At 44.3% G+C, this 25,237-nt stretch overlaps 1 protein-coding gene across 1 annotated transcript; it reads right to left on the reverse strand.

Annotated features, from left to right (window-relative positions):
• Positions 1–725: 725 nt before the first annotated feature.
• On the reverse strand, positions 726–24,954 carry PCARE (photoreceptor cilium actin regulator). The gene is made up of 2 exons (XM_075595427.1): positions 20,970–24,954; positions 726–5,751 (listed from the first exon to the last, which is right to left on the reverse strand). The coding sequence occupies exons 1-2, from the start codon at positions 24,656–24,658 to the stop codon at positions 5,622–5,624; spliced, it is 3,819 nt and encodes a 1,272-aa protein (XP_075451542.1). The 5' UTR covers positions 24,659–24,954; the 3' UTR covers positions 726–5,621.
• Between the last annotated feature and the right edge of the window lie 283 nt (positions 24,955–25,237).

A 25,237-nucleotide genomic window follows, 5' to 3' on the forward strand; every position in this document is an offset into this window, starting at 1 on the left:
GTCTACAAGTCTACAAGTCTACGCATTGTCACTCCCAAATACCCGTACATAGTCTACAAGTCCAAGCAGTGTCACTCCCAAATGCCCGTACATAGTCTACAAGTCTACACAGTGTCACTCCCAAATACCCGTACAGGCTACAAGTCTACGCAGTGTCACTCCCAAATACCCGTACATAGTCTACAAGTCTACGCAGTGTCACTCCCAAATACCAATCAGTCCCCATGTCATCCGCTTCTGAAGCATGAACGGCCGAGACCCACTTCCACAAATGGTACAAGCTGAACAAACATCTTTCCTGCCAGCTTTGTGGTAAATGTCTCTACATGTAGAGCGTGATTACCAGAGCCTTGATTGTTCAGGGACTTTCAGAGGGTATGTGTTTGCTAGAAACATATATAGTCTACATTCATTAAGTGATACTACATCGTAAGGCACGCTATAGTCCATTCAAGTGAACAGGTTGTAAAGTGCCTTGCGTCTGGGGAGCTCAACTCCAGTCCTCAAAACACCTCCCCCCCCCAACATGTCAGGTTTTAAGGATATCCCAGCTTCAGCACAGGTGGCTAAATCACAGGCTCGACGGTCTAGTTGCATCTGCTCCAAGAGCAAAGAGAACGGACATCATGAAAGCCATTATAAATGAAGATTTTTTCCCCCTTGCTTTATATTTTTAAAGGCACCCTCCGGTGATACTGTCTTCAACGCTCACTATACACAATACACAGGCAACATTGGACTACGACCACAAGTCAATAGCTTTGTTGATGTACTGTACAGTGTTGCTGGGGTTTATTATATACGTTCTAACACTAGTTCTGCTCCTAATAATGGTTCGCTGGTCCACTCTCAGTTAGCTGCAGAATATCGTGCAAACTACCACCCCAAACGGCTTCAGCGACTCTCTCATGCATTTCCCCTCAGAGGATAAGACCCTTCAGTATCCCCATTCACCAAGACCTTAAACACTGGGGAAAATGTGCAACATCACACCTCTCCTATCGGATTGGCTGATTTAGTGGCGTGCTGCATGCGAGTGAAATAAACATTATTTTATGCTGTATTGATTAAGATGTTTCTTATTTTTGTTCCAAATCTTTTAGTCACCCGCCCCAATGTGTAGCAGGTCCCTGGCGGCGGTCCGGGACATTTGGATGCGGTCGTTCAGCCGCCGCTTCGGACATTCGTCTGCCTCAGGTTTTCTAACCCCCTTACCATAAAAACCTTACCCAGTTAACCGCTTGCCCTAAAATTCTTTATCCCTTACCTGCTTACCCTAAAAATGTTAACCCCTTACCCTAAAAACCTTACCCTGTTAACCACTTACCCTAAAATCCTTTACCCCTTACCTGCTTACCAAAAAAATCCTTTACCTCTTACCCTAAAATCCTTTACCTCTTACCCTAAAATCCTTTACCTCTTACCCTAAAATCCTTTACCTCTTACCTTCTTAGCCTAAAAACCTTAACTACATACCCTAAAAACTTTAACCCCTTACCCTAAGAACACTAACCTTAGTACTCACCCTAAAAAACCTTACCCCGTTAACCCCATTCCCATAAAAACCTTAACCCCTTACAGTAAGAATCCTAAACCTAACACAAATCACCTACAGTTAGGTCCGTAAATAATTGGACACTGATACAAGTTTTGTTATTTCAGCTGTGTACCATAACAAATTCAAGTTACAGTTAAATAATGAATATGGGCTTAAAGTTCAGTTTATAAGCTTTAATTTGAGGGTATTCACATCCAAATTGGAGGAAGGGTTTAGGAATTACATCTCTTTAATATGTAGCCCCCTCTTTTTCAAGGGACCAAAAGTAATTGGACAAAAGCTGTTTCATGGACAGGTGTGGGCTATTCCTTCGTTATTTCATCATCAATTAAGCAGATGAAAGGTCTGGAGTTGATTCCAGGTGTGGCATTCGCATTTGGAAGCTGTCTACCCACAACATGTGGTCAAAGGAGCTCTCAATGCAAGTGAAACAGGGCATCCTTAGGCTACAAAAAAAAAGAAAATCCATCAGAGAGATAGCAGGAACATTAGGAGTGGCCAAATCAATAGTTTGGTACATTCTGAGAATAAAAGAACGCACTGGTAAGCTCTGCAACACAAAAAGGCCTGGACGTCCACGGAAGACAACAGTGGTGAATGATCGTAGGATCCTTTCCATGGTTAAGAAAAAACCCCTCACAACATCCAGCCAAGTGAAGAACACTCTCCAGGAGGTAGGCATATCATTATTCAAGTCTACCATAAAGAGAAGACTTCACGATAGCAAATACAGAGGGTTCACCACAAGGTGAAAACCATTCATAAGCCTCAGGAATAGAAAGGCCAGATTAGACTTTGCCAAACAATATCTAAAAAAGCCAGCCAAGTTCTGGAACAGCATTCTTTGGACAGATGAAACTAAGATCAACCTGTATCAGAATGATGGGAAGAAAAAAGTATGGAGAAGGCTTGGAACGGCTCATGATCCGGAGCATACCACATCATCTGTAAAACACGGTGGAGGCAGCGTGATGACATGGGCATGCATGGCTTCCAATGGCACTGGGTCACTAGTGTTTATTGATGATGTGACAGAAGACAGAAGCAGCTGGATGACTTCTGAAGTGTATAGGTATATATTTTCTGTTCAGATTCAGCCAAATTCAGCGAAGTTGATTGGACGGCGCTTCACTTTACAGATGGACAATGACCCAAAACATACTGCGAAAGCAACCCAGGAGTTTTTTAAAACAAAGAAGTGGAATATTCTGCAATGGCCGAGTCAATCACCTGATCTCAACCCGATCGAGCATGCATTTCACTTGCTGTAGACAAAACTTAAGGCAGAAAGACCCACAGACAAACAACAACTGAAGACAGCTGCAGTAAAGGCCTGGCAAAGCATCACAAAGGAGGAAACCCAGTGTTTGGTGATGTCCATGCGTTCCAGACTTCAAACAGTCATTGCCTGCAAAGGATTCTCGACAATGTATTGAAAATGAACATTTTATTTATGATTGTGTTAATTTGTCCAATTACATTTGAGCTCCTGAAATAAGGGGACTGTGTATGAAAATGGTTGCAATTTCTAAACGTTTCATACAATATTTTTGTTCAACACCTTGAATTAAAGCTGAAAGTCTGCACTTCTATTGCATCTCGGTTGTTTCATTTCAAATCCATTGTGGTGGCATACAGAGCCAAAATTATGAAAATTGTCAGTGTCCAATTATTTCCGGACCTACCTGTACCTTGGGGCCAAAACGGCCAGTGTTTAAACAGGGGCGGCAAAACGTCTGCGTATAATAGTCCCATACCACCCTGGAGGGGTCCCATACTGCCCTGGAGGTGTCCCATACCGCCCTGGAGGGGTCCCATACCACCCTGGAGGGGTCCCATACCACCCTGGAGGAGTTAGGGGTCAAATTAAGAAAATGAACACTACTTAATTAATCCCCAACATATTTGCATTTTAGAGTTGAGATATCAGCAAGAACATCTTGAGCTCAACCCCTTGATGGAAGCACAGTCTTATTGTGTATGGTGGCCTATGCTATGCATCAGTCTTTACACATGACAGTATACCTCATATTAAATAATGATAAGAATATAGTTGTCAATAACCACATGCTTCTTGTCAAACCAGCTCCTTAACCCATAGGATATTAGACATAATCAGTGTTAGAGGAGCCGCAGTAACACGATGAATAGCACATTGATTGCCTTGCAATATAAATGTATGCTCTGCAAATAAAAATGAAGTTGAATTTGTAGAATAGCATTTGTACCATCCTTGTATCTTGATATAAAAGGTCCATTTCCAGTGAAGCGCTCTTCTGGTGCTGTAAAGTTTCTTATGGTAAGCCTTTAAATGGTACAGATATTTAGGAAATAATATGGAACCAAAACCTCCCGCTGCAATTTATTGAAAGATAATTATAGAGCTGGCCTTGCCCGCATGGACGGCAATTGCCACTGACAGGGGGGGGGGGGGGTGCGCCCCCCCTCCCCCTAACTGTCATGATGTTAAAGTGCCTGCGGTGCACAAAACGCGTTGAAGGTTGTAACCCCCGTTTTTATGGACTCAAAATAAAGATTTTTTGCCAGACCTGCTCCTCATCCCCTTTCTTGGCTGTGCGCTGCACACACACTATATTTAATTATAGAGCTGGCCTTGCCCGCATGGACGGCAATTGCCACTGACAGGGGGGGTGCGCCCCCCCTCCCCCTAACTGTCATGATGTTCGCGTGAGCAATCAGTGTGGCAGTTGAGGCGGTTAGTTTTAAATTAGAACCAAGGAACAAGCAACTGTCACTTGTTCCTTGGTGTTGCAGAAGTTTCACACCCACCCACCCATTGGTTAAGTTATTTCGGGTAATTTTATTTCAATGTTAACTTTTCTTTATTTTGCAGATATTTAAGTTAATCTTTTTGAAAACAAGGAAGAAAAGATTGATGGAGGGGTCAGTGGACCAATTGCTTTGTCGCGGTGGCAGTTGGGGGGGTGGGGGGGTAGGTGCTTGTCCCGCCAGAAGGGGCATGGGGCTAGTAAAGCATGGTGTTGAAGCAAGGGGGCAGGTCATCGGGACGTACTTCCGGGTGCCTCCTTCGCGTTGTCCAGCCCTGAGCATTCTGGCGCGGACAGGTGGTACGCTATCCCCAGTTGTTATTAATAAACAAGCCCCGGCCGTTTTGCCTCCAAAACTGGGTCCTCTCGTTTATTTGTATGTTTTAGGTATATGGGTATTCGGAAAGGGGGGAGAGGGGGAGGGGTGTGAAGCTCGCGCCTCCTTGGTCATACCGTTACAGACCCGCACATCTCTGATCAGTGCAAGAGGGCCGCATGTTTGTTCCATTTCGCAGCCAAGCACAGCGCTGGTTTATTGAGATGCTACACCCCCCTGTTAGAAATCATATCAGGTCTCTGGCTACATACTGTAGCAGTGGGAGAACAAGCTGCCCTGGCTGAACGAGTAGCTTAGTGGTAAGAACACTGACTTTGATGCCCTGAACGGAGATGAAATCCTAGTGTCGGTTCTCCCTGTGACCTTGGGCAAGTCACTTTATCTCCATGTGCCTCAGGGACTAAAATGACTAAAAGGAATTAGCCACTCGGAATAAGGCAATTTATGCATCTCCAAGTTCAGGAATGATGGATAGTAGTAGAGTTGGTGGATCTGTGGTAAAAAACAAACAAACATGCTAAATAGCTACATTAAGGTCCATTTTATTTCTACCAAATGCTATTTGCATTTTCCTTTATGGGTTTTTTTATCAATGGGATTTGTTTTTCTTTGATACATATTTTTCTTACCCCAGTTTTGCCGTTTGGAGACTAGTGTGAGGGAGTTCCAAACCTCACCTTATTTATCATTAAAATAATGATAACATACTGTATTTACAAGAAATACACTGGTTTATCCGGCTGAGACCTCCCAATACATGTCCAGTTAATGCATACATACGTATACAGTATATGTTCATTTCCAAAGCCCATAACACTTTTGTATTTATGAACTTGCAGACTCTTTTTCCGTCTCTGGATACAAAATGAGTTCATGTGTTTATAAAAAGAATTTGTGCTGTTTCTTCATTGCCTCAGGGTTCTTTAACCCCCTGCAGTTAGTCCTTCTGGAAGCCCAGTCCCACAACACATAGCTCCGGATGTGATGCCGCCTGACTGGTCACTTTGAGCTCTGCTAAACATTGGCTGTTCCAATGTTCACTATCCTTCCGTGCAGACTCCTCGGCCCTGAAATCAGAAAAGAGGCTTATATTGAGACACTAATGACAAATGACTGTGTTATACTAAGCAGGCCATGTCAATGCTATTAATAGGTATATACTGGGACACATAATCCTGTTGGTGTAGCATTTACGCAACACTTTATTCTGCTCTTAAAGGAAAAAACACAAGAATATATTATGCCAGATCTGGTTTCATTTTTACAGATCCTTCCCTTTTGCACTTGTATAGGATTGCTATAGTTTACACAACTCCTTAACACCTACAGTACACATCTGAATATTTTCAGTACACAGCTACACATGCGCTCTCAGCATCTTTCTCAGGTCAACAGGTGGGGTCTTTGGTCAAACATTTTCTACAAGAAATTAATAACGCCAATATAAAACTCACGCTAGACACCTCCTACACTATGCCTTTAACTGGTGTAATAAGCTGAGAATTTAGTTAATTAAACCCATGAAATTAATTGGGATTCTTTTTTAAAGAGTGCAGGAGGATCAGAGGTATCGGGTTTGACACGTTTAGTTTAATTCCATTCACCTTTGTTAATAATCAATCTCTAATGTTTTGCGCATTTTCCTCCCACCTTATAAAACACAATAGTCTTGACATATACTGCTGTTCTTCGCCGGTGACACATTCAAAGCGTTTAGTTACTGTACATCAGTTTATTTCTTTTTGTCTGTATCAAAATGTAAGACACATGATAAGCCCATTTCTTAAACCTTTACCCGCCGGAGGTCGGGCAGCACCCCGACGTGTCCACGTGATTGCTATAGTAGCAATGACATGGCTGCGACCACCAGCCAGCTGATGTCAACAGGGAATGGGCTCCACTTCCGTATCGATCAGACTGATCACTCCGATAATCCCATAGACAACCAGCATTTTTACTATGACATACCTGGTACAACAATAGGGCCTCTGTCGTGCCTAAATGGCACCGCAAAGGTTAAACTTGATGCCCATGAATTGGTCCAGAACGTTTCAAAATTGGCAGATATTTTGTCCCACAAATTGTGAAACATGGCTGTCCACTAAGCAGCCACTGCTGCAACTAATTACATTTTCCTCGGGTCTACACCTTCTACCTTTGTTAAACCTTTTTCGCTGCTAGAAGGTTGGCAGCATGTGGTCACAACCGCCCCTGGAGACACGAGCAGAAGTAGAAGGGGCTCCAGCAATGATCAGATCGCGTTCAACACTCCGATGGAGCAGTGAACGCGAACTTCTCCCTAGCAAGCAAACATAGCATGGTGTTCCCCGTCCATCATAAGGACCCCTGGCCAGCCAGCCTTCATGATGTACAAGGAACGTCATAAGGGCAGCCTAAAGGTTAAATGACACTCCCCCGAATCACATGCTAATAAGCTGTAGCTAAATCAGACCAGTGTTTGATACTTTTATGATAAGAGACACATGAGCCAAATTCTGATGGTCTCTATTCACCAAACTGCGATTGCCATTGCATTTATCAGTTCCTTTAGCTGAAACGATAAAGGCTTCAATTGTTCAGTACCATTTAGGGCCAGAATTACTAAGTGGTGCTAAGCCATGAGACACCCTATGGCTGCTGAGGGACAACGTCGATTGACTGGGCTTTAAGTTAGTAAATAGGTCCCTTAATGTCAATTCAGGAATTTCAGGTAGTGTCAATTTAATGAGTCATTTACGTTCATTGAAAGATAGTTATGCAAAATGAAATCTCATATTGTATGAGTCAGATATTCTTCATTTAATACGCAGGAGGCCGCCGTGTTAGTCATGTCAGAAGCCAGTAGTGTAAAATAAAACAAAAGGGGCGCATGAGAGAAACCACAGAGACAGTATGTACTACCAACCACAATTTATATGTACACTAATACATGTACAACATACTTAAAATTAAGACCGGATCATAATATCCAATGAATCACACAACACACAACACTACCAGAGGGCAAGCCTCAGTAACCCAAGGCACTCGTTGAGTTCAAAGATCTTAGGGAATGGGGGCTTACGTGATGATTAACAGCTAGCCCAATGTCTTCAACAGAGCCCTCATGGGTGTGTGTGCGTGCGCAGCTTCTGGAGTCCGTCCATAGGCAGGGAGGAGAGGGGAAGCGGAGGACAGCGCACACTAACTCCATTTCAAGAAGCCAGAAGTGTGTCAGGATGAAGTGCACTGAATGTATTACTACTCCGTGTGGCCGCTTTCTCCGAGCTACCTTGCGGAAATTGGAATATAAGTAGGGAGAGACATGCAAACTTGCAGAAATACGGTTCGTTGCTGTTTTGGTCAAAGTTTCCAAAAAAGTGCTAACATTGGCAAAATGTTCCCTCAAAAAGCTCTGAAGATTTTGCTGGAGCGTGTCTAAGTTCTAGCAAAATTGGGGAATTTCACCAGCGAATCTATATCTGTAAACAACATCTGAACTCTGAAAAGGGGCTTTCCCGCTCGCCAAAAATCCTATGTCAGGCTAAGGAACTGAGTTGGTCTTTTACTGGGTGAGCTGCTTGCGACCATTTAAAATGGCGCACATTTTTCTTGGGCGAAGGTTCGCCAACTTGGGCAAAAAGTGTTGACATATCTAGAGAGGTGGAACAAAAATTCACATAAGCAGTAAATCCTATTGGAAATTTTAGCTAAGGGTAAAGCAATGGTCACACGGTGTGGCATTGTAACAAATACATTGCAAAATGTACAGAAATAGCGCTCATTGTCACTCTCTGTACATTTGAGAACTCTGAGTTTGGGCATCGAGGAAATGTCTCTGATTAGAAAATACATACAGCTAACGCAAAACTAAATGATGTGGGTATTGTCCATGGCACACGTGGTGGTGTTAGAGGCAGTGTGGGTATTGTCCATGGCACACGTGGTGGTGTTAGAGGCAGTGTGGGTATTGTCCATGGCACACGTGGCGGCGTTAGAGGCAGTGTGGGTATTGTCCATGGCACACGTGGTGGTGTTAGAGGCAGAGTGTGGGTATTGTCCATGGCACACGTGGTGGCGTTAGAGGCAGTGTGGGTATTGTCCATGGCACACGTGGTGGTGTTAGAGGCAGTGTGGGTATTATCCATGGCACACGTGGTGGCGTTAGAGGCAATGTGGGTATTGTCCATGGCACACGTGGTGGAGTTAGAGGCAGAGTGTGGGTATTGTCCATGGCACACGTGGTGGCGTTAGAGGCAGTGTGGGTATTGTCCATGGCACACGTGGTGGTGTTAGAGGCAGTGTGGGTTTTGTCCATGGCACACGTGGTGGCGTTAGAGGCAGTGTGGGTATTGTCCATGGCACACGTGGTGGTGTTAGAGGCAGAGTGTGGGTACTGTCCATGGCACACGTGGTGCTGGAGAGGCAGAGTGTGGGTTTTGTTCATGGCAAACGTGGTGGCGTTAGAGGCAGAGTGTGGGTATTGTCCATGGCACACATGGTGCTGTTAGAGGCAGAGTATGGGTATTGTCCATGGCACACGTGGAGGAGTTAGAGGCAGAGTGTGGGTATTGTCCATGGCATACGTGGTGTTGTTAGAGGCAGAGTAGGGGTATTGTCCATGGCACACGTGGTGGCGTTAGAGGCAGAGTGTGGGTATTGTCCATGGCACACGTGGTGGCGTTAGAGGCAGCATGGGTATTGTCCATGGCACACGTGGTGGTGTTAGAAGCAGAGTGTGGGTATTGTCCATGGCACACGTGGTGGTGTTAGAGGCAGAGTATGGGTATTGTCCATGGCACACGTGGTGGCGTTAGTGGCAGAATGTGGGTATTATCCACGGTACACGTGGTGGCGTTAGCGGCAGAATGTGGGTATTGACATGGCACACGTGGTGGCGTTAGCGGCAGAGTGTGGGTATTGTCCATGGCACACGTGGTGGAGTTAGAGGCAGAGTGTGGGTATTATCCATGGCACACGTGGTGGAGTTAGAGGCAGAGTGTGGGTATTATCCATGGCACACGTGGTGGAGTTAGAGGCAGAATGTGGGTATTGTCCATGGCACACGTGGTGGAGTTAGAGGCAGAGTGTGGGTATTATCCATGGCACACGTGGTGGAGTTAGCGGCAGAATGTGGGTATTGACTGGCACACGTGGTGGCGTTAGCGGCAGAATGTGGGTATTGTCCATGGCACACGTGGTGGCATTAGCGGCAGAATGTGGGTATTGTCCATGGCAAACGTGGTGAAGTTAGAGACATTTTCTTTATCTACTAAATCAGGGGAGCGCAAACTTTCCCCCCTGCCTGCTCTCCTCCCCTGCTTAGCTCCGGCGTCAAATGACACTGCGGGGTCATGTAACATCATGTTGCCACGGTAACGCAATGCCACGTGACCTCACTGGACATCATTTGATGTCGGGATACCATGACGACACGCCGCTGGAACCCAGGGAAGTGAGTTACAGAGACCTCGCGCCGTCCCCCGGCATTTAATTGAAATGACTTGGGGGAGAGTGCGGGACCTCTGTACCTGCTGCACCCCCCCAGAAAATCTCGCTGCGTTCTCCAGTATTAAAACATGCAAAGGTTCCCTGCTCCAGTCCTCAAGCACCACTAACAGTCAAGATTTTAAGACTCTCCTCTCATTAACACAGGTAGCTCCATCATTTTGACTGAAACCCCAGTGCTCAAGCAGGGAAATCCTGAAAACCGGCCCTGTTAGCGGTACTTGAAGACTGGGGTTGGCGGCCTCCGCACTGTGTGCAGTGTTTCCCTTTCCAGGTTTCATACATATTTTCTTACATATATTTATCAAATGAGAGAGACCATGTTTCAAACAAATACATTGAAGAGGCTCGTCTGCAAAGGGGTTGCTTGTATCTTTATCTCGGAGAGGGCAGGACCAATATCCCCTTGCCTTGGAGCAGACAGGTTCAAACAATACCCTGTTTAAGAGAGGAGTGGCAATGTTTGGGTGCTGTTATGAGCGTGTCATTTTTGACAGCAAAAATGTGAATTTGCCACCGTAATTAGCGTTGATTTTTTATGAGTTGTGAGACAGGAGAGAAGCATAAAGAGTTCAGTTCCTGTAAAGGGGAGAGGCAGACGTACCCGCCTTGGAGCAAACACAGACGGTTGTCTGCAATTCTATATGTTAAATGCGTTCGACCAGGGGTGCTCAGCTGCAGTTCTCAAGAACCCCCCAACAGGAAAGGTTTTGAGGATATCCCAGCTTCAGCACAGGTGGCTCAATCGGTGGCTCGGTCCACCTGTGCTGAAGCAGGGACTGATTGAGCCACCTGTACTGAAGCAGGGACTGATTGATCCACCTGTGCTGATGCAGGGATATCCTCGAAACCTTTCCTGTTGGGGGGTCTTGAGTTGAGAACCCCTGCCTTTGACAACACATTTGAAGAGAACGGTGCCGCTGTGAAAGCACCGTGTTCTATAACTTCATTTAGATCTCTTACAGTATGCTGGCCCTAAACCATGTCACAACCACAGTCACAACCAATATGCACTATTCATAACACGTATGCAATATGCATTCTGCTTGATTGGCTTTGAGATCATCTTCAGTTTGCATAGCTGTAAAATTCTTACAACGCGAGCGTCAGATAACCTGCGACGCGTAATTACCCCATGCTATGATTTACACCCAGACTAACAATGTTTCCAAGAGCAAAAAAAACAAAAAACCCCAAACAAATGATGCCATTTGATCTTAACATATTTTAGCAATAGAGCCCGGTGTGGGTCATTAATCAAACCTACAGGTGCCAGTTAAAACAGGTTTCCCGCACTGTACATTATAATCATGCAATGAGTGGAGTGCTGCACTAATCTCCATAAATGTTAGGAGACAATACTTTATCATGAGCAATGTCGTGGGAAGCCATATGCTTCGTGCAATGTAGAGCTGTAGAGTTTGGTTGCAGTTCCCTTGTGTAACTGCTCGTTTTCTAGGTTTCGAGTCCTGTCGGCATCGCAGCCTTTCCGAAATTATTAAAGGAGCCGTCCAAGGTGGTGAATTAAAAAAACAAAAAAAAAGTTTTATTAAAAAAAATATATGGACTTGAATCTGCAGCTGAACCCCGTTAATTTCAGCTCTGGGGACCCCCCTTAGCTTCTGGAGATCCTTCGCTCCAAAGCAGGTGCTCTGACTCAGCAAGCTGGGCTTTCAGCTTCGAAGCTCCTGCTTCCGGCTTCCTATTGGCCCGCAGAGCCTGAGATCTCTGAAGAGCGGACATATTGTGAACCCTGGTAGCCGAGAAGGGCAGCTACCGGCACCAGAGACCCCCGGCTTCAAGTCTCTCTATATGAAAAAAAATTCATTCACACAAAATGAAATTGCCTCTTTAAGGCCTACTGGGTACTTTATCACCAAAAAATGTATTTAATGACAATATTTTATTTGCAGAGACTGAATAAATAGAGAGGTACGTTTGTAAGAGGTTCAGCGTGACTGGACAATCTGGATCCCTGTGTCCCAGCCAGTCCTCATTCTAACCGCAGGGCTTTGTTAAAATTGCCTAAGTGAGCGGGAGCCGCTATATATACACAGTGCTATTGGTAACCAGCCAATTGGTGGAGCAAGTCCCAGCACTCCTAAAAACAATCAGAGGCTCTTTCGGTTCGCCGGAGTGAGTTTCATTGGAGAACCGGCGTTTGTGGTGGGCTACTATCCACGGGTCCTGCGAGAAGCCGCAACCCGGAAGGAACAACAACGTGGTGCCGAGCCAGCCAGCCCCAGCGCGCGGGACTGACCAGTAAGCCTCAGCACCATCCCCCTGCGCCCAGGATACCACCAGGACTGTTGCCCCTGCACTGCCCTACTGGAATTATATATCTCTATATGTAAGTTATTACTTGTTATTTTTCAATTTGTTTACTTAAATCTTGACCCTTGGTGCGCTCTTGTGTTTCATATTATATATATATATTATATATATATATCTATAAAAACACAAAAAAAACAGGCGCACTCATAGCGTAAAAAAGTATAACAATAAAGTTTATGGAATGAAGGATTTAAAAATACACACTCACAAACATAGCTGATTATAAAGCATTTTTGAGTAAAAACTCAGCCCGTCAGTCGCAGGAACACGGTATGCAGGATTTCGTTGTATAATCCCTGGTAAATCCTGCTGCAGTAGCCCCTCTGTGTCCTTGCAGGGACCGAGATGCACGAGGGACGCTGCCTCTCACTTGCTCCGGCGTCACACAGTGAGTTCTCTGATCCAAATCTCGCGAGAACTCGGTGACGTCAGTGAGTTTCAACCGGAGTGAATTCGCAATGGAAAACGGGCTGGACGGCTGAATAAAATGCTACCAGCACAGCAAAAATATGCTGAAGCACATGAGTGGGGTGTAATAAACGTAAAAACTGGACAGTAACTACCACTGCACTCTACGCGTTTTGTCTCGAACGAGACTTCATCAGGAGATTCTCTATCAAGTGTTATCCACAAAGGCAACACGCAAGGTGGGACTAATGGAGGTAGGATATACAAGGATTGTCTAATGATATGATGTCACAATTAAAAAACACTTTATTAAAGAGCTATGCTCCAAATCTAAAATAAAACTGAACGCAATAAACGTGTGAGTCTAAATGAAGGTGATTGACTTAGCTAAGTGTCTAGACGAAGAAGCGAATTAAAACAAAAGCCTCGGCAGGACTGGCAAGGGGGGGGTGTCTACTAGAGCAGGGGAGCACAAACTTTAGTGCTGCTCCCCACTGTCTCTCTCCCCCCGGCTCTCACGCCCCCCGGCTACCTTCCCATCAGATGACGCTGCTGGGTCATGTGACGTCACGTGACCCGCGGCATAATTTTCCGCGTGTGATGTCACATCACACAGCGCCGCGGCCTTGTCTGCCATGGCGACGCGTCACACAGCGTGAGTAAACAGTTGCCTCACGCGATCCCCCGGCATTTAATTTAAATGCCTGGGGGAAGAACGCGGGACCTCTGCAACTGCCCGCGCCCCCCCAGCAAAATCTCCCACCCCCCTGGGGGGTCGCGTCCCCCACTGTGCGCACCGTTGTACTAGAGTACTGGAAAACACACACCTAGAAGTACGCGCCTGCGTCAGTGCAATAAGTGGGGTTCTCAAGTGTAGAATAATTTGGCTGACCGTGTGCAATATACCTGTAATTAATTGTACATAGGGTTATCAATCGCTAATGCCCAGATATATAGTCCCACTGTTAGTGCTACTGAATACTATAGAGCTTGTCTCGTGAAGGCGCCGATAGGCACATCTGTGCTTAACGAGTCAGATTAAATAACGTTCATGAGTGACTGTTGGTCCCATGCAGTTGGTAGTAAATACCTGTAATAACCACTCCCGGGTGTCGGTCTGGATAAGGGGATAACCTAGTAATGGTTAACCCTATATCTCTAGTAGACCTTGCATTGGTGCATTCAGTACCATATACTAGGCACCTTTACAACTCCAAAAGCGTGTTAGCTTAGTAGCAATAGTCACTGTGGATACTCGCTATTGGTCTGGATAATGGGATAGCCTATACATGGTAAACCCAAAATCACTCTTTGACCATGATGGAACATTGGAGTATCACCTAGGTACAGGTCTGGATAGAGAGCTAGCCTCGTAATGGTTAGCGCTGAATCACAATTTGACCTTGCGTGGGTATTTAGTGCCAGAGTGTAAGCACCTTTTTGCCTCCATGAGTTAATACGCTCAATAGCTATACTCACCGTAGATACACACTATTGGTCTGGATAAAGGGATAGACCATTAGTGGTTAACCCCAAATAACTTTTTGACCGTGGTAGAATATTTATATAACACCTGATGTTCCCCATATAGGTCTGTGGTATATACCGTTGGGTATCTACATATATATATATATAAGAGCCACAGTTGCACTTCTTGTGTTCTCTCAACGCTGAGAATATGAGCTGCCAGTTACGGTATAGTTCCTGCTCTGAGCCCTTCTGCCGATCAGGTTTGCGCTCAGCTGGACAATACGCCAACGTCCAGTGCCGGTCGGGCCCCCTGCAGCCACCGGCATGAGAGAAAGGCCCGGCGCCAGAGCAGCAGCGGGAAATTTGAATGTACCAAAAGATGCTCAAGGAGAAATAGCAGCGAGACAGCTTCAGAATATTTCAGTCCCACTTTCTGCGGCCCAGTTCTGAGAATTGAACAAAGCGGCCGCGGCTTGGAAACTACGCCAGGAAGAGGGGGAGGTGAAGGAGTGAGAGGGTGGAGTAAGAGAGGGAGAGGGGGGAGTGCGACCGGAAGAGAGAGAAGGGGGAGTATGAGAAAGAGAGAGGGGAGAGTGAGGGTAGATAGAGGGGGGAGTGTGAAAGGTGGAAGAGAGAGGGGGTAGTGTAAGAGGGGAAGAAAAAGGAGGAGTGTAAAAGGGGAAGAGAGAAGGTAGGAGTGTAAGAGAGAGAGGAGGAAGTGTGAGAGGGGAAGAGAGAGGTGGGGAGTGTGAGAAGGAGGAGTGTGAGGGCACTATAAGCGGGGAAGAGAGCGAGGGGGAATGCAAGAGGGGAAGAGAGAGATGGGGGAGTATGAGAAAGAGAGAGGGGAGAGTGAGGGTAGATAGAGGGGGGAGTGTGAAAGGTGGAAGAGAGAGGGGGTAGTGTAAGAGGGGAAGAAAAAGGAGGAGTGTAAAAGGGGAAGAGAGAAGGTAGGAGTGTAAGAGAGAGAGGAGGGATTGTTAAAGGGGGAAGAGAAAGAGGAGGAAGTGTGAGAGGGGAAGAGAGGTGGGGAGTGTGAGAAGGAGGAGTGTGAGGGAACTATAAGCGGGGAAGAAAGCGAGGGGGAATGTAAGAGGGGAAGAGAGAGATGGGGGAGTGTGAGAGGGAAAGAGAGATAGGGGGAAGTGTGAGAGGAGCATGTAAGAAGGGAAGAGAGAGGAGGAGGGGTGTGTGAGAGTGGAAGAGAGAGAGAGGGGGAGTCTGAGAGGGGAGGGAGTGTGAGAGAGGAAGAGAGAGAGAGAAGGGTGTGAGAGGGGGGAGTGTGAGGGGAAGTGAGAGTGTGGGGGCTTGTGAGAGGGGAAGAGAGGTGGGGTGTAAACGGGGAGATAGGGCGGGGGAATGTGAGGGAAAGAGGGGGGAGAGTGAGAGGAATGTGTAAGAGGGGAAGAGAGGAGGAGTGTAAGAGGGGAAGAGAGAGAGGGGGGAGGGGAGGAGTGTGAGAGGGGAAGAGAGAAAGGGGTGTGTGAGGGGGAGAGTGAGAAAGGGAGAGGGGGGAGTGTGAAAGGGTAAGAGAGCGGGGTGTTTGAGGGGAAGAGAGGAGAAGAAAGGGGGGTTGTAAGAGGTGAAGAGAGGGGGTTGTAAGAGGGGAAAAGAGGGGAGGTATAAGAGGGGAAGAGATAGAGGGGGGAGTGTGAAAGGGCAAGTTAAAAATGGGTGTAAAAGGGGAAGAGCAGAGGAGTGTAAGAGTGGAATAGAGAGGGGGTGTTAGAGGGGACGAGAGAGGGGATGTAAGAGGGGAGGTGAGATGGACGGGGGGAAAGACAGAGACGGACAGACGGGGTGGGGGGAAAGAGAGAGACGGGGGGAGTGAGAGACGGGTGAAGAGAGGGTTGGGGTTCCCCAGAATTTCGCAATATAATTCTAGGGTTCCTTAACCAAAAAAGGTTGAAAACCACTACTCTACACCTATTCTCCTGAACCCCCCTTCATCTACTCTACATCACTTCTCCCCTCTAACAGAGGACCTATTTCAGTTATTCTTCTCCTCTCTCCTCTCTACTACCTGCTAGCTTAACCCCCTTCATTCTTACCTTCTCTGACCTCTTGCTCCTAACCTGGATCCCTGCATTTATTTACATTTTCAACTTAACCCTCTCCTCTGATGTCTTTCCTTCCCCCTTTAAACATGCTATTGGGAGGCCAATCCCCAAGAACACGAGCGTTAACCTCACTAAACTATCTAACTATTGCCCTGTCTCTCTCCTGCTCGGACTGGCTTATAACTTCCTTCATGCCTTCTTTCCTCAGCTCCTATCCTCTGTTAGACCCCCTACAATCAGGTTTTCACACTGCGCAATCTACTTAGATACTGTAGCACCAAAGTAGCAAATGACCTCCCCATGGCTAAATCCCAATGAAAATACTCTCTTTTTATTCTACTCGCCCTGTCTGTAGCTACTGTTTACCTCCTACTTCTCCTTTCCACTCCCTTGGTGTTCAGGACAAAGTCCTCTCCTGGTGTTCTACGCACCTTTCTCTTTAGTGTATCTATTTCTAACCTATCTATTTCCTAGCTCTTCTACCTCTGTTGATCTATCTGTTGATGCACCGCGAGGCTCGCTTCTGGGACTTTTTCTCTATTCTCTCTATACACTCTACCTTGGTGACCATATTCATTCACTTGGCTTCAAATATCACCTGTATGCAGATGACACACAGCTGTATCTATCCTCAGCAAACCTCACATTTCCAATACAATTCCAGAACAGTACAGTCTCCAATTGTCTCACAGCAATCTCATCCCGTATGGCCAGCGGCGGATATCCTGATTCGCCGCCCCTCGGCACTCACCTGGTGCCGCCTCCTTCGTGCTGCCGCCCTCCGTCTTCTTCAAAATCACAGCTTCAATTGACACTGCCGACGTCACAAATGCGATGTCACACGGTGTATCGTTGCCACGGCAACGCGACGGCACAACATAATTTGACGCCATGGCAACGAGACACCATGTGACGTCGCAGCGTCATTTGACGCTGCAGAAAGAAGGCGAGGCAGTGGTGGCAGCAGGTAAGGAACTTCCCATCAAGCCTGAGAGCGTGGCCTCTGTGTTTGGGGGTGGAAATTTTGGTCCAGGCCTATCGGGCCTAATGGAAAATTCCCTACTGCGTATGGCAGCTAAATGCCTCAAACTAAATATGTCATAGACCAAGCTGCACGTGCACCTACATCAAGCCCCATTGTGCCCCTTTCCATCACAATCAGTAATACTACCAACAGCCCAGTTCACCAATCCCGCTTAGGTGTCATATTTGACTCTTCTTCGTTCTCCTCTCACCTTAATTCTATTGCTAAATCTTGGTGCTTCTTTCTTAGCAACTTCACTAAAATACAACCTTTTCTCTGTTTCTCTACTACTAAAATGTTTATACGTGCCCTCATTCTCTCCAGTCTGGAATACTGAAACCTTCTACTTACTGACCTCAATGCATCGCAGCCTTCTACGCTACAATTTATAGAAAATGCAGCAGTGAGGATAACCTCACTCTCCTGTCAATCTCTGCTTTTCTCCTCCTGAAAACTTTCTGTTGACTCCTTATTAAACTCAACACTACACAATGATTCTTCTCTCTTTTATGGCTCACCCCTCTTCTGCCACTCCCTGCAGTATATCTCAGCTCATAATCACTCACTATACCCCTACTAGCGTTCTATGCTTTGCTCAGGCCTGTCATCTCCCCACTCTCGCCCGCCTACAACACTCCTCACATGCTACACCCTACCTCTGGAACTCCCACCGTCTGCACGTCTGCCAAGCCCATTCTCTCTCTAACTCCAACTGAACCACCTGTGCTGAAGCAGGGATATCCTTAAAACCTGACCTGTTGAGGGGGGTCTTGAGAACTGGAGTTGATAACCTCTGCTCTAACCTATGCACACAAATTAACTTCTACTGTTTGTTTGTTTCTCCATACGCCGATTAGATTGTAAGCTCTTTGGGGCAGAAACGCCTTTCTCCCAATGTTACATTTATGTATTGATGCACATACAGTATCCCATCTATATTATTATATTCCTTTAAGTGTGATTGTGTTGTTATATAAATTGTAAAGCTCAGGATAATAAGTTGACGCCATAAACACTTTATTAATATAATCGACTTTCTTGGAATAATTCAATCACTATTAAGGTAAAAAAAAAATTACATATAGTTCCTGTGGAAAGCGAATGACTATTTTTTACCAATCCTATATATTTCTAGTCTTGCTGTGATTCACCTGTAGCCTTTTGGCTAACGATGGCAGCGTAATTAGTCTGCATATCACAACAAACAAAAAAAGAAAACGGAGAACAAATAAATTAGGTCAAGAATGTAGAAACACCCCAAAGCTCGAGTCCCTAAATTGTAAGTACTCTTCTTGTTCCTTGTTTTAAAAGACATTATTTATTGATATTTTTTATAAGAATATTGGACAATTTTTTAATGATTTTCTTATGCGAAAACAGTTTGACGAAAGTTATTTTTTTTTTTAAACGCTTACACATATCTAATTTTATTTTAAAGGTAGACTACCAATTCCTTACAGCACATCTAATCTCTTTAACATGCTACTGCTATTACTTCACTTTGGTGTTGGGAGAGGTTTCCTGAGAAGCCCGACTTCAGTATGACTCACTCCCCGCCCAGCACACCTCTTCTCACCGGCTCACTGTCCCACCATGATTGCTTTTAGGATTGAGGATGTTTTCATGTTGCAAAATGGTTAATTTATTGTATGTGCAGTACGTGCTGTGAATATTATATCCTAGGATATTAAACATTTTTATATTTTTAATAACACATTCCAAATCTAACACCTTTTCCCTCCAGAAAACTCAAAAAGTCTACTTTTTGTTACGATATGAATAAATTGTGGTCTGCATAATGGAGAACAACGGGATCCTAAAATCTCAAGACAACATATATTTTCAATAGTTTTACAATACTGTATATAAATGTAACATCAACCAGATTTATCCCAATCAGGAATTAATAGTTTTTTGTAGGAACCAGAATAACTGCTAAAACTCTGGATGAGATTTGGTAAATGACGGACTGTATTTCACAAGTCCGGTATAATAACATTATTATATATTATTATATGGCATTCATTCCTTATTGGAAGGAACACAGGGGAAACCTATCCAGTCCTGTTTGTTTCCACATTTTGTGCATCCCACACCTTTTGAGTCCCATTTCCTCCCATAGGGAGACTCCATGTTTCAGTATAATAACAAACTATAACTATACAAATATGATTCTTTGTAGTAGATAAGTGAGCACAGCAAGTTTTATTGCTTGACTCTTGGTGCTTTAACTTTAAAATGTCTTCAAAAACCTGATAGTTGACTTTAAAATCGTAAACGTAATGTTATCATCGTTATATATTCAACTAATCCATACTGGTGGTTTGTGCTATATAAAACAAAACTAGCAGTGTAAAAACGTACTACCCATCATGGCTAGTGTAGAAACGACTGACATGAAATACAATATAGGATTCAATAAATGATGGGTATGTCAATGTGGGACTCAGACTGTGAAGAGCATGGCTCAACCAACTGTTGTTGCAGAATACGTCCGTTCATATAACCAACAAAGACACATTGATCCATTCCCCCCATTATACTTCAATTTAACAGATATTATTTAATATATATATATATATCTGAGCATTAAGTCCACCCCTTTGTATTTATACAGTATGTGCATCATTTAACAGAAAGGATGTTCATTTCCCAATCACGCAGGATATTATTAAAGGTATTTGAGTTGCATACCTGGTGTATTAAAGGGTCAAAAACGACACTATATTTATTAAAGGAAGAAAGGCCATGGAAAGCTATGTGGTTTTGATCTTTTGCATCTGGAAGACTTTGATAAATAGTTTGATAAATGGCTCACATGTCTTTGTTTGTTTTCCAAACAAGCTGCATTTTGTATTAAAGCCTCCTTATATGATCTCAAGTAATCATATATGATATTAAGTAATTAAACCCCTCTCCCTCCCTGCACCCCACCCCCCTACACACTACTGATGGATGTGTGGTCCTATTTCTCACTGTCCCTTTCATTCATGTATTGCCCTGTCTGTTTATTTACCATTTTCTCTGCCATTTCTTTCCTACATACTCTGTTTTAGATTATATGGTTTTTTTTTTTTACATCTTTCTTAAACTCGGGGAATCCTTCTAAATCAGTATTGCAGACCTGAGAAAGAGAAAAAACTCTCGAAAGCGTGTCTTATAATATCAATTATTAGTCCAAATAAAAAAAAGTATCACCTAATACTGAAGTACTCAGTTACTCTGGATTATATGATCTCTGTAATTTTTAGTTTCTGCTCATGCACTATTTCTGAGTTATTATTAAGAGCCAGGTATTATACTCCTGTGTAAATTACGCCTTCAAATAATGTCACAGAACATACAGTACTAGATTTTGGTCAAGTTATGCTAACGCTGTTTTACTGCTCACTTTACCAAACCAGTAAGTACAGGCCTTGTTGGTTTGCAGACCTGTTTTGTTTTAGAGCTGTACAGTACATCCCAATGTAAGAAATAGGAATAGAAAGTGTATATTTCTTACCCAGCTGGTTGAAGAGCAGGATCACTGGTAGCTGAATCAGATGTTGACACTGGAAGGCGAAGCTGAACCCTTGGTCTTCTGTCAGAAAAGCACCTCCTTACAAAAGGCTGGGGGTTGGCAGCACTCATTGCAAACCTTCTCTGCTGATCCCCATACTGACGACTGGAAAAACTGTTTCTCAGAACAGGAGCTGTAACTTGGCTGGAAACAACCTCTGTACTAGAAGTGCCTGGTGGCGAAGGTGACTTTGCTTCAAATAAGGAAGAAGACGATGGGCAAAATATCGATTGGGCGTTGCCAATCATTTTTGAGGAAGGCTGTTGCTCATTAGAGCTGCGTCTTAACCCTTTGTGTGGAAAGGATGGTGAAACCGGAGGAGAGGATGTGCAGTGCAAAGGAGGACTAGGTTCTCTGCGGCTGCTTGGTGGACTTGGAAGTCTACGTTGACTTGGTGGGCTTGGTTGTCTACGTATTTGCGGAGGGCTTGGTAGCTTCCGTTGGGATGGGGGACTAGGCAGCTTCCTTTGAGCAGGGGGGCTTGGTACTTTAGGGTTTCCTGTAGAGCTAGCTTTCTTCTGCAGTGGTGGGGGACTGGTTTGTACACGGGAATGGGTTTGGATCATAGCCCTGTTTGCTGGTGGGCTTGTCAATCTTTTCTCACTTGGTGGAGATGGAGCTGTTACTCTTGTTGGGGAAATTCTTCTGATTGCTGCTGGGAACTTTTCATTTCTCCTCTGTGAAGGAGAAGAACCTTGTTTTTGTTTAAGCAGGGATAGTACATCAATGCATGGTTCCTTAATCTCCCCATCATTACTAGACTTGGTCACTTCACTGGGATTCTGCAGGGGGATTATTTTGTGTGATTGCTTGTACAAATGTGCAGCCTGTTCTATTTCATGCTTTCTCTGGATCTCAAAACCCCTTTCTCGTTCTCTGCAAGATGCAAGTTGATGATCAGATTCTAATGAGTATTTTCTGAGTGTGGAGGGTTGTTCCTGTTTCCTGAAACTCGTATCTACAGACATATATCCACCTGTACTATTTTTACTTGGTAACAAGTCTATTGCATTTAATGAAGCTTTTATTTTTTGAGATGTAGCTGTTTTCCTCATTGTGCAAGACTCTGATCTGGCACTGAGCAAGCTTTGTTCTGGTGAGGTTGCTTCTGTACGTCTCTCATGTTCATCAGATCGGAGTAGGTTAAATGAATCATCCATAAGTATTTCCATAGGAGGGGGAGGCAGGTACTCGAAATCTTCAGTTCCTTCCTCATTTGTATAAATTGTGGTCATGTCTGGAGATACTGCAGATGGAAGAGTAGTGATTAACTTACTTGGGAATGTATTTATATTTGCAGTATTTCCATCACCTATTGGTAAAATATGATGCTTGTGATTTAATGGTTCTAGTCCTCTAAAGGCAAGCATGGTGGGTGGAAGAACTGGAACTCCAAATTTTCTAATGCACCTAAGTGGCCCTAAAGATTTGACATTTGTGTGATTTATGGAATCTTCTAGTGGACTAAACGTCTCAATAAGTTTACGAACAGACTGTCGGGGAGAAACATTTACACTCTCCAGCTTTCGTTCAGCCAAAGTCCATTTTTCTTCTCTCTTAACATTCGGTGTTGATAATGTGGTTCCCAATGCAATACTTTTGTTGTGCTTTAAGTCAGATGCTATATTGTGATCATATCTTCTGTCTTGACTGGGCAAAATGTGAAAACTTTTATCAAGACATGCCTTAAGTTTGTTTGTAGAGGAGTTCAGGGAATGACTATCTTTTTTGTGTACAAATGATTTAACATTGGTATTTTGTTGCGTTTCTTTATTTTTATTTCCGTTGCACATATACAATTTGTCCAGCTTTTTGCTGAGCTCTTTTTGTGTTCTTTGAAGTTCTAATAGCGTTGGATCCTCAGACTGGCTTCGGAGTGATTCCGCTGACCTAGATCTTCTGTGTGTTGAGCTTCCCCTGTTGCTTCCAGTTGCTGTGCTGGGCCTCCTCAAGTCTGATTTTGCCCCTTCCTCTCTGGTCCACACATTATTGCTTGATTTCCCGGGAACGAATTTGATTTTTTCACTGATGGCCTCTTTAATTTTCAGTGTCATTAACTCATTTTCAGGGTTCTCTAGCCATTTAGATGAATGTTTGTAAGCACTTGTTCCTGCTGGGGATGTCAGAGGCCTTTGAGGCAATGTGACTGATAAACTTCTGTTATCTTCACCTTCATCATAACTATCATCACTAGCAGTAGAGTCTGTTGATCCCAGGTCATTAATACTGTCTTGCTCAAGAGTAGTACTGGAGTCCAGTGAGTTCATAGAAAGACTGTCTGCCAGACTGGAATGTCTAGGAACTGTTGAATTGCCTGATTGTGCTGTTGATGAGCATTTCATATTTTCCTTTTTGTTTGTTCTTGGATCAAACACATCCTTACAATTCATTTCAGCAGCGAGGTCGCCAGTCATGGTTTTAGCGATCTGCTCTCGTTGAGAAGCTATTTCTTGATTTCCTCCCAGACTTATTTGTCCAGATGAATCACAACTTCTCTGCCTTCCCAGTTTGTCAGGGGATCTGCACTCTTTGATGGATTCGTTATCCCCACCAATTCCACTATCTTCAGAGTATAGAGTCCTGTCGTTTGGATGGGACTGAGGAGACCCAACTGACGCAGCTTCCAATAGTGTGATAGTCCTAAGAAGTCGTTCATCAAAGAGTTCCTTCACCTTGAGTTTTTCTTGCAAATTTGTGGCAGCTGACTGTAGGTAGCTGCAAGTTTCCTGCAAGGCATTTGAGGTCAATGAAGCTACAGTCCCATTTAATGTTTGCATTTTGTTAACTGTATACTGCAGCAGCTGCTGCAATAGATCTGGTTGTTCAGTGGGATCCCCTTTTCCAAGAGGCCAGGCAAGGTTGTCCCCTACTTCTTTTAAAAAGATTTCCCCATCATCTGCAATTTCTTCCAACCGCTGGTTGATCTCATCAAATCTTAGAGCCATGAAGCTGATCATCTGCTGCATAAAAAGCTGAGTCTGTGTAGCTTGATTTGTCATAAATATGATAGCTTCATATTTGGACAGATTAGGGTTCAGGTAAGCATAGGCATTTTGATGCGCCTTGACCAGCAGTTCTGGGAAATCCACTTTCTTCTCCGTCTCACAAAAAGCTATTTGTTTTTCTCTTGCCTTAGCACGCCGACCTTGTTTGAGAATCCTCTGGCTCTTTGATTTTTTACCTTTCCTTGGGTTGCTTTCCTGTTGCAACCCACAACCAGGTTCTTGTTCTGATCCGGTTGAGCTGTGCTTCCTTACAGGAATTCTCTCAGTGGTAAACTTCTGTGAACTTAAACTAGCCATTGCTTTGTCTAAGTTTGTAGGTGTTTCCTCTTTCCTGTGATCCTCAGGCAAAGATACATTTTTATTAGGTCCATTATGGATATTGGACACACTTCTGTCCTGGTGATATGGTTTTTGGTCCTTTTCTTGCAAATGATCTTTCTGCCTAACAATCCCAGCATTGCTTTCACCATCAGGATCGTAACAGCTTGAGTTTCTACCCAGCAAAGGGATTGCAAATCCACTATTATCCTGGCTTGGAGGAAGAATAGCTTTATTTCTCTTCAACGGGTTTGCTGCATTTTTTGCAATACTGTGAATGATACCCCCATGAGAAGGCGAGCAACCCATCCTATTACGCTAAAATGACAGACAGATAAGTTTAACAAACAAGTAAGTGGTCCTTACAGTTTTGTTGCGCTGTTGAATTTGGTATTTCCAGCTGATGCTTGACGGGAATATTTTGCCCGTGTTCTAATGGTCTTCAACCGCATTATTCCTTTCTTCTTTTTTGCCTTCACTGAAAAGAACGAAACAAAATAAGCTGTTATTCACGGTGTTGTAAGATGTAATTCAGCAGCTACAGGCCAGCACGATATCTCCATTGGCTTTAGATACGAGAAGCTTGGCGTCTTTCTTTTGCATTGGGCAGATGTCAAGTACAAATAGGATTTAAAGCTTATTAGATTAACTATGCTTTATCCGGTGAGCAGCAATGTTTTATTTGTGGAAACAAATCGGACATTTATTCAGAGAAAAGATCTATTTACTACACATGTTGTTGTGACAGTACTGAACCAAAAGAAAAGACTGCGGCCTAATCTGCAATTGAAAATGTATGTAAGTGATAAATGATTGCCATGTCCTTGTATCAGCACGGTGACCTTGGTGAGTGAAAGTAAGCGTAGAAGACGAGGCACATTGTTTATG

The sequence above is a fragment of the Ascaphus truei genome, chromosome 4, assembly GCF_040206685.1.
Source record: "Ascaphus truei isolate aAscTru1 chromosome 4, aAscTru1.hap1, whole genome shotgun sequence".
Classification (NCBI taxonomy): Eukaryota; Metazoa; Chordata; class Amphibia; order Anura; family Ascaphidae; genus Ascaphus; species Ascaphus truei.

Coding starts and splice junctions, on each gene's coding strand:
- PCARE (XM_075595427.1), bottom strand. CDS start 24,658: ATGGGTTGCTCGCCTTCTCATGGGGGTATCATTCACAGTATTGCAAAA. Junction 5,752..20,969: donor CCTGCTCTTCAACCAGCTGG/GTAAGAAATATA, acceptor TTCTGATTTCAG/GGCCGAGGAGTCTGCACGGA.